This window comes from Oncorhynchus masou, chromosome 12 (genome assembly GCF_036934945.1).
Source record: "Oncorhynchus masou masou isolate Uvic2021 chromosome 12, UVic_Omas_1.1, whole genome shotgun sequence".
In the NCBI taxonomy this organism is placed as follows: Eukaryota; Metazoa; Chordata; class Actinopteri; order Salmoniformes; family Salmonidae; genus Oncorhynchus; species Oncorhynchus masou.
In genome coordinates this window covers 67,278,366-67,293,558 of record NC_088223.1, presented here as the reverse complement: position 1 = coordinate 67,293,558, position 15,193 = coordinate 67,278,366, and the positions used below count along the sequence as shown (strand labels likewise).

Genomic DNA, 15,193 nt, shown 5'->3' with positions numbered 1-15,193 from the left:
CCAAATCTGTAAACAGGGGCACCCTCATAGATATCATCATAACCAATCTTCCCTCCAAATACACCTCTGCTGTCTTCAACCAGGATCTTAGTGATCACTGTCTCATTGCCTGCGTCCGTAATGGGTCCGCGGTCAAACGACCACCCCTCATCACTGCCAAACGCTCCCTAAAACACTTCAGCGAGCAGGTCCATCGATAAGAGACAATACTGTGCAGCTGTATTCTTCGGCCTGGCCAAGGCTTTTGACTCTGTCAATCACCACATTCTTATCGGCAGACTCAACAGCCTTGGCTTCTCAAATGACTGCCTCACCTGGTTCACCAACTACTTCTCAGACAGAGTTCAGTGTGTCAAATTGGAGGGCCTGTTGTCCGGACCTCTGGCAGTCTCTATGGGGGTGCCACAGAGTTCAATTCTCGGGCCGACTCTTTTCTCTGTATACATCAGTGATGTCGCTCTTGCTGCTGGTGATTCTCTGATCCACCTCTACGCAGACAACACCATTCTGTATACATCTGGACCTTCTTTGGACACTGTGTTAACTAACCTCCAGACGAGTTTCAATGCCATACAACTCTCCTTCCGTGGCCTCACACTGCTCTTAAATGCAAGTAAAACTAAATGCATGCTCTTCAAACGATCGCCGACCGTACCTGCCCGCCCGTCCAGCATCACTATTCAGGACGGTTCTGACTTACAATATGTGGACAACTACAAATACCTAGGTGTCTGGTTAGATTGTAAACTCTCCTTCCAGACTCACATTAAGCATCTCCAATCCAAAATTAAATCTAGAATCGGCTTCCTATTTCGCAACAAAGCATCCTTCACTCATGCTGCCAAACATACCCTTGTAAAACTGACTATCCTACCGATCCTTGACTTTGGCGATGTAATTTACAAAATAGCCTCTAACACTCTACTCAGCATATTGGATGCAGTCTATCACATTGCCATCCGTTTTGTCAACAAAGCCCCATATACTACCCACCACTGCGATCTGTATGCTCTCTTTGGCTGGCCCTCGCTTCATATTCATCGCCAAATCCACTGGCTCCAGGTCATCTATAAGTCTTTGCTAGGTAAAGCCCCGACTTCTCTCAGCTCACTGGTCACCATAGCAGCACTCACCCGTAGCACGCGCTCCAGCAGGTATAGTTCACTGGTCACCCCCAAAGCCAATTCCCCCTTTGGCTGCCTTTCCTTCCAGTTCTCTGCTGCCAATGACTGGAACAAATTTCAAAAATCACTGAAGCTGGAGACTCATATCTCCCTCTCTAACTTTAAACACCAGCTGTCAGAGCAGCTCACAGATCACTGCACCTGTACATAGCCCATCTGTAAAAAGCACCTCATTCCCATAATGTTATTTATTTTTTGCTCCTTTGCACCCCAGTATCTCTACTTGCTCATTTATCTTCTGCACATCTATCACTCCAGTGTTTAATTGCTAAATTGTCATTATTTTTCCACTATGGCCTATTTATTGCCTTACCTCCCTTATCTTACCTCATTTGCACACACTGTTTTTCAACTTTTCTATTGTGTTATTGACTGTATGTTTGTTTATTTCATGTGTAACTCTGTTTTGTTGTTTGTGTCGCACTGCCTTGCTTTATCTTGGCCAGGTCGCAGTTGTAAATGAGAACTTGTTCTCAACTGGCCCACCTGGTTAAATAAAGGTGAAATAAAATGACATAGAAAAAAAATTGAGCTGCGCTGCTCTCTTGTGTTCGTATAGCATAATGACATTGCAGAGATGGCACATTCTGAAAACAAATACTGTACATAAATACAAACTGTATATCTATCTCTGTTTGTTTTTGATTCCAATTATCAGAAGATATAAGAGTGCATGTACAACTTTCTTCTTAATTTTACAAAATTGTATGATAAAAGCCACTATGATCAATTTACTGATGGTATAATGCAAATGACATATTTATTGATTATGTCACTTTTACAAAAAAGGCATGGCATATACCACAATTGAACTGTTCTGAGGGATTGGAATGAAATTTTTAAATCAGATCACTATTGCTATAACTATATAACATTTCAACAAACAACAAATGCGTAGGACATTATTGGAAAGGAAAATATTGCACAATATACATACAGTATATTTTGAACAGATTTCATATGTCCACTCATATGTTATTTTCGAAATTTACATCACACATTAAAACCCACTTACAGTACATCAAAATAACAATAATACCACCATCAACTATTTTCTACCTTCTGACACCAAACACATGTAAATTAACTTTTGAAACACATCACACCTCGTCACATGAAAATAAATCCCCTTTACATATCCAACTTAGTATCAAAATAGCATCTGTATTTATTCCACATCTGGGATTACAAATGAAACTTTCCCTCACAAATGTCATGCAATTATCATAGAAATCACTTATTTTAAGGCAATAGTAGGACAATAGTAGCAGCACCATAATAGTGACCATTGTAGAAAGGTTAGGTGGCATTGATTGTATACATATGTAGGATCTTAATTTAATCCTGCAGCAACAAGAAATGTGAATTATTATGTGGATTATAAGTAATGGACATTTTTGAAGGACTTGATACATTTTTCACGAGGGCAAATAAAGTCTGACATTTCAGTGGAAATTACAAACTTTAGAAGCCTTTTAAAAACTCAAATACACTACAAGTTTGCATTTTCTGCTGTGCAGGAACATTCTCAGCACAAAAGAGTCCTCAAATTAAGATCCGACATCTGTAGAGAGGTTAGGTAGCATCAAGAGGTTCTGTTATTGTATTTTAAGGCCAAGCTCACTAGCTTATTGATTGTAACAACTTGATTATAAGTATAATAGATACAACATAAAGATTCTCAGGTTGTAGGCTATTCTTTTGATATAATATAAAATTGCCCAACTTCCTGAGCGGTTATATAGAATACAGTATTAAGAACAGTGCTTAAGTGTTGTGGTTGTTCTTGGGATTGCGGTACTTTGTATTTGTCATAGATATGCTTACTTTCACTTCACAAAACTTTATAAGTTTGCTTAATAAAATCTATTTAAAAATAACAGAAAATGTATTCATCACAACAATTCTTAGGATAGAAAAAGTTCAAAGCTTCATTAAAAACCTAGCAGTGCCTCGAGTCACAGTGACTGTACTTTGCATAGTTAGTTGATCTTAGAACATATCAATAAGACATCTAAAAAAGTACAGAGAGTATAAAACATTACTCTCTAATTATCAATGTGAAAGATATGTTCTTTTTAAATGGTGTCATTGGGAAAACTATAAAGAATATTGTATATAGATCTAATATAATAAAGATGAACTGTAAAGAATATAGAATATTGCTGGGGCTTACAACAAACTGAAGTAAACTATACACTGTAACTTTGTCCTATGTTTTTTTGATAGCACCAGCTGCTAAGGTCTCTCGTCTGGTAGTTACGAACGCCTGCTGCTTCTCATAATAAGCAGCTTCGTTAATAAAAGTGGGATAGACGGTGCCAGCACCTTCGTAGCGGAGGGTTGTCCCGTCAAACGTTTGGAACATAGGGTCACCAGGGTTCAACGGCTCCCAGTCACAGTCCTAAAGGAGGAATGAACAACAACAAGGAAATTCAAAGCTCAAGAGTTAGAGTTCTGCTTTTTTGAAGAAAAGTAATAAACTACTGCATCCCCACAGTTAAAGAAAACAGCCTGGGATTTTGACTGTCATTGGATACACCATCACAGGCTATTGAAATTCACTACTAATTCAATATTTGTTACCCAAGACATTAGGCCAAAAACAGACGTAACTGAAAGGAACAAAAAGTTAGAATAAGCAAATAACAATAGACATTTAAAAGTATCATAGCATTTAATCGCCCGGTTTTGTACCTGTAGATTGGGGTGCACCATGGCAATGATGTTGCCATTGGTGTCTCTGGGATAGTCCATCTTCTCTGAAACTCTGAACACATCCACTGTACAGGGGGGAAACTCCAAGCCTACACAATATAAACAACACACCACATCGTCCTCACTTGTTACTGTGCATGCAAAATAGAGTAAAGGACAAAACAAATTTCACTGAAGTAGTTTCCTTGCACACAAATAAAATAATCCTCAACAGTTATGAGAAATATCAATAATAATGTAGCCTATGTACAGTATGTATTTGTGTTATTTTGAAAATAAGTTTGACTAGGATTGTGTGCATGTCTTTTTCTTCCCTCATTGATTAATCGCCAATCATGTACAAAATATCCCGTAGTTCCAACTGTTGTTTTGGAGGACCTCACACACAGTTTAATTTCTCAGAGCAGAAAACACAACTCAGCACCAAGACACACAGCATTCATCAGGCCCCCACTGTGGACCCTGGAGCCAGGCTCCTGGACACCAGATTACAAAACCCTGCTGGCTCCTAATCACATGGAAACTAACCAACTTCCAACAAGTATGCCATTCAGCAGCCTAGCGGGCCTAGTTAGGGGAATGAACATGCAGACTTCAAACTTCAATTCACTCTTGAGAACTACTGCTTGTTTACAGAAAATTTTGAGGAAAGCTTGTTGCAGTGGTTGCAGTTTTAAGGTATCATGCAGTTTTTTTCCCCATTCATATTTCCAATAGTTGTCAAGCATACTTTTGCATATTTTACAGGTATATACAGACGTATGATCTTAATTTGATTACTGTTGTTGCAGGACATTTGCCCTAACTAAAAATGTATGAACCGCTACAAAAATTTCCTTAATTATAATCCACAAAATAATTCACATTTCCTGTTGCTACAGAATTATTTTTTTGCTTTGAAAAACTGGTAAAATTAAGATCCTACATCTGTACAAGTTACATGATACCTCAAAGAGGCAAACACTGTCTGTCTGAAGGAACTGGAAGGGGATCTTATGAAATAGTTGAAGTGGAAGGATTACTTAAAAAAGGTTTTTATGTAAGGAGAACACGACTTGCTCACCCATGAGCAATGTCACAAAAACTGAGTCATTACAGTGATGCTGATAATGCCAGATAGGCTGAAGGGGGAGCAGAGAAGGCTTTTATACAAAACTAAAAGAGATACAAAACGACTTAGCCTATTAGACATCTCTTGAAGTTTGTTGTTAATGTTAGATTTGTATTTCTGTTTTATTATTAAAGTGTTGGTAGAGTAGAAACCACAATATGTTCTGCAAAAAGCTTTCTCTTACAACAATTGTTTTCTTAACAAAACGGTTGGTGTCACGGATTCCCCTGGTACTGCTGCTCATTCCGTGCACGAGTTCCGGAGGTCTACGTCACCGGCCTCTAGGCGTTATTGAACTTTCATTACGCACACCTGGTTACCATTTCCCCTGATTAGTAGTTGTATATATGTGCCCTTTGTTTACCATTGTCTTGTGGGTTAATGTTCTCACCCAAGATTTGACGGTACATGGCCCCGTCCATCATCCCTTTTATGCGGTGAAGTTGTCCTGTCCCCTTAGCAGAAAAACACCCCAAAGCATAATGTTTCCACCTCCATGTTTGACGGTGGGGATGAGGTTCTTGGAGTCATAGGCAGCATTCCTCCCCCTCCAAACACGGCGAGTTGAGTTGATGCCAAAGAGCTCCATTTTGGTCTCATCTGACCACAACATCACCCAGTTGTCCTCTGAATCATTTAGATGTTCATTGGCAAACTTCAGACGGGCATGTATATGTGCTTTCTTTAGCAGGGGGACCTTGGGGGCGCTGCAAGATTTCAGTCCTTCACGGCGTAGTGTGTTACCAATTGTTTTCTTGGTGACTATGGTCCCAGCTGCCTTGAGATCATTGACAAGATCCTCCCGTGTAGTTCTGCGCTGATTCCTCACCGTTCTCATGATCCTTGCAACTCCACGAGGTGAGATCTTGCATGGAGCCCCAGGCCAAGGGAGATTGACAGTTCTTTTGTGTTTCTTCCATTTGCGAATAATCGCACCAACTGTTGTCAACTACTCGCCAAGCTTCTTGGCGATGGTCTTGTAGCCCATTCCATCCTTGTGTAGGTCTACAATCTTGTCCCTGACATCCTTGGAGAGCTCTTTGGTCTTGGCCATGGTGGAAAGTTTGGAATCTGATTGATTGATTGCTTCTGTGGACAGGTGACTTTTAATCCGAGCAAGGGTAGCATTCCAGAGGGACATCAGAGACTGTAACGTTCTTTGCTTCACGGAAACATGGCTCACTGGAGAGACGCTATCGGAGTCGGTGCAGCCAGCGGGTTTCTCCACGCATCGCGCCGACAGAAACAAACATTTTCTGGTAAGAAGAGGGGCGGGGGCGTATGCCTTATGGCTAACGAGACGTGGTGTGATCCCAGAAACATACAGGAACTCAAATCCTTCTGTTCACCTGATTTAGAATTCATCACAATCAAATGTCGACCGCATTATCTACCAAGAGAATTCTCTTCGATTATAATCACAGCCGTATATATTCCCCCCCAAGCAGACACATCGATTGCTCTGAACGAACTTTATTTGACTCTTTGCAAACTGGAATCCATACATCCTGAGGCTGCATTCATTGTAGCTGGGGATTTTAACAAGGCTAATCTGAAAACAAGACTCCCTAAATTGTATCAGCATATCGATTGTGCATCCAGGTCTGGCAAAACCTTGGATCATTGTTAGTCTAACTTCCCGCGACGCATATAAGGCCCTGCCCCGCCCTCCTTTCGGAAAAGCTGACCACGACTCCATTTTGCTGATCCCTGCCTACAGACAGAAACTAAAACAAGAAGCTCCCACGCTGAGGTCTGTCCAACGCTGGTCCGACCAAGCTGATTCCACACTCCAAGACTGCTTCCATCACGTGGACTGGGATATGTTTCGTATTGCGTCAGACAACAACATTGACAAATACGCTGATTCGGTGTGCGAGTTCATTAGAACGTGCGTTGAAGATGTCATTCCCATAGCAACATTTAAACAATCCCAAACCAGAAACCGTGGATTGATGGCAGCATTCGCGTGAAACTGAAAGCGCAAACCACTGCTTTTAATCAGGGCAAGGTGACTGGTAACATGACCGAATACAAACAGTGCAGCTATTCCCTCCGCAAGGCTATCAAACAAGCTAATCGTCAGTATAGAGACAAAGTAGAATCTCAATTCAACGGCTCAGACACAAGAGGTATGTGGCAGGGTCTACAGTCAATCACGGACTACAAAAAGAAAACCAGCCCCGTCACGGACCAGGATGTCTTGCTCCTAGGCAGACTAAATAACTTTTTTGCCCCGCTTTGAGGACAATACAGTGCCACTGACACGGCCTGCAACGAAAACATGCAGACTCTCCTTCACTGCAGCCGAGGTGGGTAAAACATTTAAACGTGTCAACCCTCGCAAGGCTGCAGGCCCAGACGGCATCCCCAGCCGTGCCCTCAGAGCATGCGTAGACCAGCTGGCTGGTGTGTTTACGGACATATTCAATCAATCCAGTCTGCTGTTCCCACATGCTTCAAGAGGGCCACCATTGTTCCTGTTCCCAAGAAAGCTAAGGTAACTGAGCTAAACGACTACCGCCCCGTAGCACTCACTTCCGTCATCATGAAGTGCTTTGAGAGACTAGTCAAGGACCATATCACCTCCACCCTACCTGACACCCTAGACCCACTCCAATTTGCTTACCGCCCAAATAGGTCCACAGACGATGCAATCTCAACCACACTGCACACTGCCCTAACCCATCTGGACAAGAGGAATACCTATGTGAGAATGCTGTTCATCGACTACAGCTCCGCATTTAACACCATAGTACCCTCCAAGCTCGTCATCAAGCTCGAGACCCTGGGTCTCGACCCCGCCCTGTGCAACTGGGTACTGGACTTCCTGACGGGCCGCCCCCAGGTGGTGAGGGTAGGCAACAACATCTCCACCCCGCTGATCCTCAACACTGGGGCCCCACAAGGGTGCGTTCTGAGCCCTCTCCTGTACTCCCTGTTCACCCACGACTGCGTGGCCACGCACGCCTCCAACTCAATCATCAAGTTTGCGGACGACACAACAGTGGTAGGCTTGATTACCAACAACGACGAGACGGCCTACAGGGAGGAGGTGAGGGCCCTCGGAGTGTGGTGTCAGGAAAATAACCTCACACTCAACGTCAACAAAACTAAGGAGATGATTGTGGACTTCAGGAAACAGCAGAGGGAACACCCCCCTATCCACATCGATGGAACGGTAGTGGAGAAGGTAGTAAGTTTTAAGTTCCTCGGCATACACATCACAGACAAACTGAATTGGTCCACTCACACAGACAGCATCGTGAAGAAGGCGCGGCAGCGCCTCTTCAACCTCAGGAGGCTGAAGAAATTTGGCTTGTCACCAAAAGCACTCACAAACTTCTACAGATGCACAATCGAGAGCATCCTGGCGGGCTGTATCACCGCCTGGTACGGCAACTGCTCCGCCCACAACCATAAGGCTCTCCAGAGGGTAGTGAGGTCTGCACAACATATCACCGGGGGCAAACTACCTGCCCTCCAGGACACCTACACCACCCGATGTTACAGGAAGGCCATAAAGATCATCAAGGACATCAACCACCCGAGCCACTGCCTGTTCACCCCGCTATCATCCAGAAGGCGAGGTCAGTACAGGTGCATCAAAGCTGGGACCGAGAGACTGAAAAACAGCTTCTATCTCAAGGCCATCAGACTGTTAAACAGCAACCACTAACATTGAGTGGCTGCTGCCAACACACTGACTCAACTCCAGCCACTTTAATAATGGGAATTGATGGGAAATTATGTAAAATATATCACTTGCCACTTTAAACAATGCTACCTAATATAATGTTTCCATACCCTACATTATTCATCTCATATGTATACGTATCTTCTGTACTCTATATCATCTACTGCATCCTTATGTAATACAGGTATCACTATCCACTTTAACTATGCCACTTTGTTTACATACTCATCTCATATGTATATACTGTACTCGATACCATCTACTGTACCTTGCCTATGCTGCTCTGTACCATCACTCATTCATATATCTTTATGTACATAGTCTTTATCCCCTTACACTTGTGTATAAGACAGTAGTTTTGGAATTGTTAGTTAGATTACTTGTTGGTTATTACTGCATTGTCGGAACTAGAAGCACAAGCATTTCGCTACACTCGCATTAACATCTGCTAACCATGTGTATGTGACAAATAAAATTTGATTTTATTTTATTTTATTTACAGGTAACAAATTTCTTTGTCAGTGGGTAAACGTACAAAATCAGCAGGGGATCAAATACTTTTTTCCCTCACTGTATTGCTATTACAGGTCTCGTCCCTTGTATTTATTAGACGTTCAACCTCGCTCTTTTGTTTGGGTTACATCCCTGTGTTTTTGTTTACGTGTTTTGGGCTTCGTCCCCGTGCCTTTCATGGCATGTTGTATTTTTGGGTGGAGTATTAAACCCCCTATTGTTTATTCCTGCGCCTGTCTCCAGTCCTTTATACAACGTGACAGTGGGACATTCAAACTACCGCGTAGGTATTTTGTTTTTAATACCTTATAACCATATTAATTTACCGCCAGCTGATGTGTGCTGTACAAAATCTATGGTATGCTTATATTTTATCAATTTTACACAAATGTTACACACCTTCGTTGAAGAGCTCAATGAAGTCCAGGGCATGTTTCAGTACCACCCTCATAGACTCAAAGATGTTGCTCCTCAAAACCCCCTGAGGTTGTGGGCCAACCTCTAGACCTGAAATAAACATATTCAAAACCTTTAAATATATCCTTTAAATATGTTGTCTTCTTTAGGGACAAATTCAATTAGAATCTATTTAAACTTGGCTTATTTTTGACTTGTTTAATAATTACTATTACATTATAAAGTTTTTAAAAAGTGAATAAATGCCCCCAACGTACTACAACATCTCAAATTCTTCATTGGCTGTAAGGCTGGAATTCGCACTCACCGATGGGGTGCTTGGCCACAGAGCGTGAAGTTGAATACTTGAGTAGCGGGTGTTCAGTCAGCAGAACTGGACAACTGTCAGGAGCTATGGCTTTCTGCATGACATAATTAAAGATGTCTCAGCATGTGAACAAACACACAACCTCAACACAGAAAACATTATTTCCATTACAATATGGCCGCTAATAACACATTAGTCAGAAATATAACAATAAAAGGCTAAGTATGACCAATTTTCACTTAAAAGACCATAGTCAAACCAATGTTTAATAAGTGGTTTTAACCCTCCTCTTTATACAATAGCTAACTTCCTATAGGTTCCCTATAGTTAACTCACATGTACCATTAAAGAGTACTAATAGGTAACCTTGTGATTTAATCAATGAAATTATTCATTATTCATACAACTAAGCCATAATGGGTTAGTGAGCGAGAAAGGTTATGCAAAGTGCACTAAGAGGAAACACAGAACGGCGGTTTCCTGGACCAGGGTTGGGCTCAATTCGAATTGACGACTGTCAATTCAGGAAGTGATTTGAATTTAAACTTCAGACATGTTAAAACTTCTGAAATAAATAACTTCTACTTTTCAGTTTATTGAAAAGTTATAGAAAATAAATGCAATTTTTTCAGTTTTACTGAATTGTAATTTTTGTTTATTTCCTGAATTGACTGCCTGAAATTCTAACTGAGCCCAAAAAGCATGTTTTATTTGAGAAAGTGAGAGGGAGAAAACACTTTCTAAGTTCACCTTGATGTAATGCATCATCTGGAGGTTGAAGTGATCCTTGGAGCTCTCCAGTATGAGCGTACAACCCATGTTGGAGGTAGTGTTGTGGAGGTCGAAGATGACATCGTAGGCCTCAGGGCTTCCTTTTGGTCCAAATATCTCATTGATCTGCTGGGCCCTCTGGACCTCGTAGGGCAGGTCATCTCCACCAGGGGCGCTGTGGATACACCACTGACAGGTTAACCACTTGTTTTATTGTCACACACACCGGATAGGTGCAGTGAAATGTGTTGTTTTACAGGGTCAGACATAGTAGTATGGTGCCCCTGGAGAAAATGAGGATTTAGCGCCTTGTTCAAGGGCACATCGACAGATTGTCACCTTGTCGACTCGGATATTCAAACCAGCGACCTTTCGGTTACTGGCCTAACGTGCTAACCGCTAGGCCTGGTAATTACCAGGTAGTTCAGGAGCACTTTACTTTTAGTAGTTCTAACACCTGTGTAGTAACAGTGTAATTACTATAGGAGCAACATTGTATTAACAATGTGAAATCCATATGTGTAATAACTATACTGATGAACTATACTGAACAAAAATATAAATGCAACATGCAACAATTTCAAAGATTTTACTGAGTTACAGGTCATATAAGGAAATCAGTCAATTGAAATAAATTCATTAGGCCCCTTGGATTTCACATGACTGGGTAGGAGTACATCACTGGGGTGCCAGCCAATCATAATGAGTTTTTCCCCAGAAAGGGGCTTTATTACAGACAGAACTTCTCCTCATCCACCTGACAGGTGCTGGGGACAATAAAAGGCCCCCTCAGACAATCCCACAGGTAAAGAAGCCGGATGTGGAGGTCCTGGGCTGGCGTGGTTACACGTGGTCTGCGGTTGTCAGGCCGGTTGGAGGCAACTTATGGTAGTCATGAACATTCAGTTCTCTGGCAACAGCTCTGGTGGTCATTCCTGCAGTCAGCATGCCAATTGCAAGCTCCCTTAAAACTTGATCAATCTGTGGCATTGTGTAGTGTGACAAAACTGCACATTTTAAAGAGGCCGTTTATTGTCCCAGCACAAGGTGCACCTGTGTAATGATAATTTAATCAGCTTCTTGATATGCCACACCTGTCAGGTGGATGGATTATCTTGGCAAAAGAGAAAAGCTCACGAACAGGGACGTAAACAAATTTGTGCACAAAATTTGAGATAAATAAGCTTTTTGTGCATATGGAAAATGTCTGGGATTTTTTATTTCTGCTCATGAAACATGGGACCAACAGTTTACATCTTGCGTTTATAATTTTGTTTAGTGTACAATACTGTTCACCTCCTGTCTAGTAAACAGTGGTCTTATATACCCCACATACTAGGCCTTTATACTAAACAGCCATTTATAAGCTACCGATTATCCCTAGTAAATATGTGATTCAGAACACAGCACATGCCTTACAATAAATGAGGCTGTTAATGATTGACAGTGGAATCCGCTACAATAAACAAATGGTGATATAAGACTTACACTTTAACCCTAATGTAAGAAGACCAGCAAAACTTTCACCAGACAGCGGTAAGTTGTAGCCCACAAATATTGAAAATGCCTACTCTGATACAGGCAGGATGGGAAAGCATTTGTTACATACATAAGGGCATTATAATAATTTTCACAATTTCAGGGTGTTATTTCGACCTCATAATGTGGAAATATATTTTTTATTTGACAGAAAAATCACGTTTTTAACTGCGCTATCCCTTTAAAAGTACAGAAGTATGATCAGGCTCATGCATATTCATGCTCACATTCAAAGGGTACGTTTCTACATGTTGGTTAACTAATGTAGCAGGCGTAAAAAAGAAACGCCTGAAACTAGATCCCCTACATACTGGCCTTGACGAGAAGAAAAAAAAAATTGTGGGGAAGTTCTCTTCTGCACTGTTGAACCAATCCAGTAAATGTGGGGGAAGATATCAGATGGAGTGTCGCCTTGTTAACGTCCAAAAGCAGTAGTGTCACAGGCTCTCTTTCTATTTCCCCTGAAAACCAGAACATCCTGTTGTTGGGGAGTCGGAAAAAGCTAACATTTTGGAGAACAACAATATCACAAAGCATGTTCTTTTTCTGACCCTCAAAAGCAGCACATTTATTTGGACCATATTCTCACAGCCTTGCAGTTCTGTTGCCTGGCTACCCAAACTCCTTGCTCCAGCCAAACACTACACCACAGCCATGGGCATTAGTTTCTTCTCCGCAGTGAGTCTGGATCTGATTACCCCCCCAACGATGTCTAGAACGCAAACACATTCTAACTGTTCTGATTGGTCCCAGAAACTGATGTGTTGGGTCAGAGCCAGAACACATGTGGGTAAAGTGGCATTTGGAAAATGTATCATTGGCATTGATACTCTGATTGGTTATCGATGATCCAATCGCTGATGACGTTGTTTTGTACAACACACCTCATTTTGTTGTCACCACAAACTCCTTCAATGATGACAGTCTCAGACTGAAGTATGTAGCGAACATAGAGCAGAGGAAGTCTCAACTGGCAAGCATTTCTGAGCAATTATTACAACATTTCTGAACGTCTTATGAACTAATGACTAAGCTAATCTTCAGTGATTATTATCATGCTGCAACCTATGCTCACAAAATTGATTCACAATACCATTGGATAGCTGAAATGTTTCCTTCCTCTCCTATGCCTTTTTTTTAACAATTCTAAAACAACAAATGCTCTAATGCTGAACCAGCATGTTCTCCAAGCTGCCCCAATAGCATAATGGCACCTGTGCTACCCATTTTTTGTCTCTTTCTCTCCCCCCGCCCAACTCCCTTTTGACTGCATATCTAGCAATGTCCGGATAGTTAGGACTATCATGTAGCACAATAGAGACAGGTAAGTCTGTCAAATGCAGTTATTCTCCACCCTCAGTAGGCTATAAAAGAAAAACTATGTCAGATAGATTATGAAAATGTGTGGTTGATTGGTTAAAAGACAACTATAGGCCTACCAGCCAGCTTACACCAAACACCAAAATGCCAGTATGAAACCACAAAAACATTACAGGAAAGAATCTTGGAATCAAGAGTGCAGTCCATCGGCCTGATATAAATAGAAATGCTATAATTAGAATATGTCTTCAAGGAGGTAATCAGCTTAGCCTGCCTAAATGATGTGTCAACAACATGGTAGTGTGACTAGAGAGGAGTCTGCTGAGTAGATGCAATACTCAAGTGAAAAATGAGTTTATAATCTATTTGACTACATCTACAGACACTGAAGAGAAGCATTATTTCTACATTTAGACTATATGTTGAAGGTTCAAAATGTGGATTCAAGCCTACCTATATCATGATAGCAAGGGGATGGAAGGTGCTTGCTTCCCATGCATACACACTGAAGTTTTCAAACTAGGCCTATTTGGCCATTGGGGCATAATGCCAAGTTAGAAGCTAAATAAATCATTACACATGTAATTTAATGAATAGGCTACTGTATTATAAAACATGAACTTCTGTCAGTCCAATCCTTCTGCTGTCATGCACTTGGAGGACCAACTCCAAGCTCATTTGTAACTCAGTCACATTCTGCTCAGGTTTTGCCCAGAGGCTGGCTGAAAATCAGCTGTGAGTCTGTGTGAGCATGAATACAGTAACTTTGCTGTAATTGGGGCAGTTCAACTTTTTTTTCTTTTTCTTTCAGAAAATCACAAACTTCAGGATTTCCATAATAAGCTGTTAGGCAATTGCTTATAATAAGCCATAATAAACAATACATCCTTAGCACCATGGGTCCACAATATATATATATATATATATATAATTGGAACATCTATAATATGGCAATTCCAGAGTTGTCTCTAGACAATATAGACTTTAAGTGTATTTGAGTACTGTGAACTAAATAACACTGGACAGACAGATAAACACGACTCAACGTCAAAGGTCCCCGCTGTTTACCTGAGATTCTCGGTCGTGAACGCTCTGTTAAGATCTGTGTCCACATATCTAGTGCATTTCTCCACGGCTCTTGGGTTCGTTATGAAGGGTTTCGTCTCAACTCCCTTTCTCTGGATTTCTTTTCCATTCTGTATCCACAGATTTACAAGCGTTACGCCTGACATTTCATTTCCGTGCGTGCCTCCAAAAATAGCAACTCTTCGAGCCTCGTGAAAACAAGAGACATTGGTACTTGAAGTCATAGCGGTAGTGAAGGCTGGAATATTGAAGTTGATACAAGCCCTCAGATGAAAGCACGAGCTTGAGGACTCGGGAGAGCAGCCGCTGAAAGTTGCCAGGCAATAAAAAACACGGTTGACGTTTCTTAACCAATTGTGATATGAATGCTGTTCGGGTAGTACACTTACATAATATCGCCGCTGGACTACTGTGATCACTCACCACCGAACATAACTCCGTCGTGTTGTACATTACTTGAGAAGGTTGGGTTAAGATCCTCCCACAACAGCCTACACATACTAGGCTATCCCCATTATGGATTGGTTGTG

The 15,193-nt window shown here is 41.5% G+C and overlaps 1 protein-coding gene across 1 annotated transcript; it reads right to left on the bottom strand.

Moving 5' to 3' along the window:
• Positions 1-1,925: 1,925 nt before the first annotated feature.
• aspa (aspartoacylase) lies at positions 1,926-15,124 on the bottom strand. The gene is made up of 6 exons (XM_064981733.1): positions 14,646-15,124; positions 10,698-10,893; positions 9,948-10,041; positions 9,623-9,730; positions 3,882-3,991; positions 1,926-3,588 (listed from the first exon to the last, which is right to left on the bottom strand). The coding sequence occupies exons 1-6, from the start codon at positions 14,885-14,887 to the stop codon at positions 3,397-3,399; spliced, it is 942 nt and encodes a 313-aa protein (XP_064837805.1). The 5' UTR covers positions 14,888-15,124; the 3' UTR covers positions 1,926-3,396.
• Between the last annotated feature and the right edge of the window lie 69 nt (positions 15,125-15,193).

Bases quoted from the DNA above. Each gene is read 5' to 3' on its own strand.
- aspa (XM_064981733.1), bottom strand. From the start codon at position 14,887: ATGACTTCAAGTACCAATGTCTCTTGTTTTCACGAGGCTCGAAGAGTT. The intron at 3,992-9,622 runs GTGTGTAACATT...TATATTGTGTAG, and splicing joins CATTGAGCTCTTCAACGAAG to GCTTGGAGTTTCCCCCCTGT. The intron at 3,589-3,881 runs GTACAAAACCGG...TTCCTCCTTTAG, and splicing joins TGGTGCACCCCAATCTACAG to GACTGTGACTGGGAGCCGTT.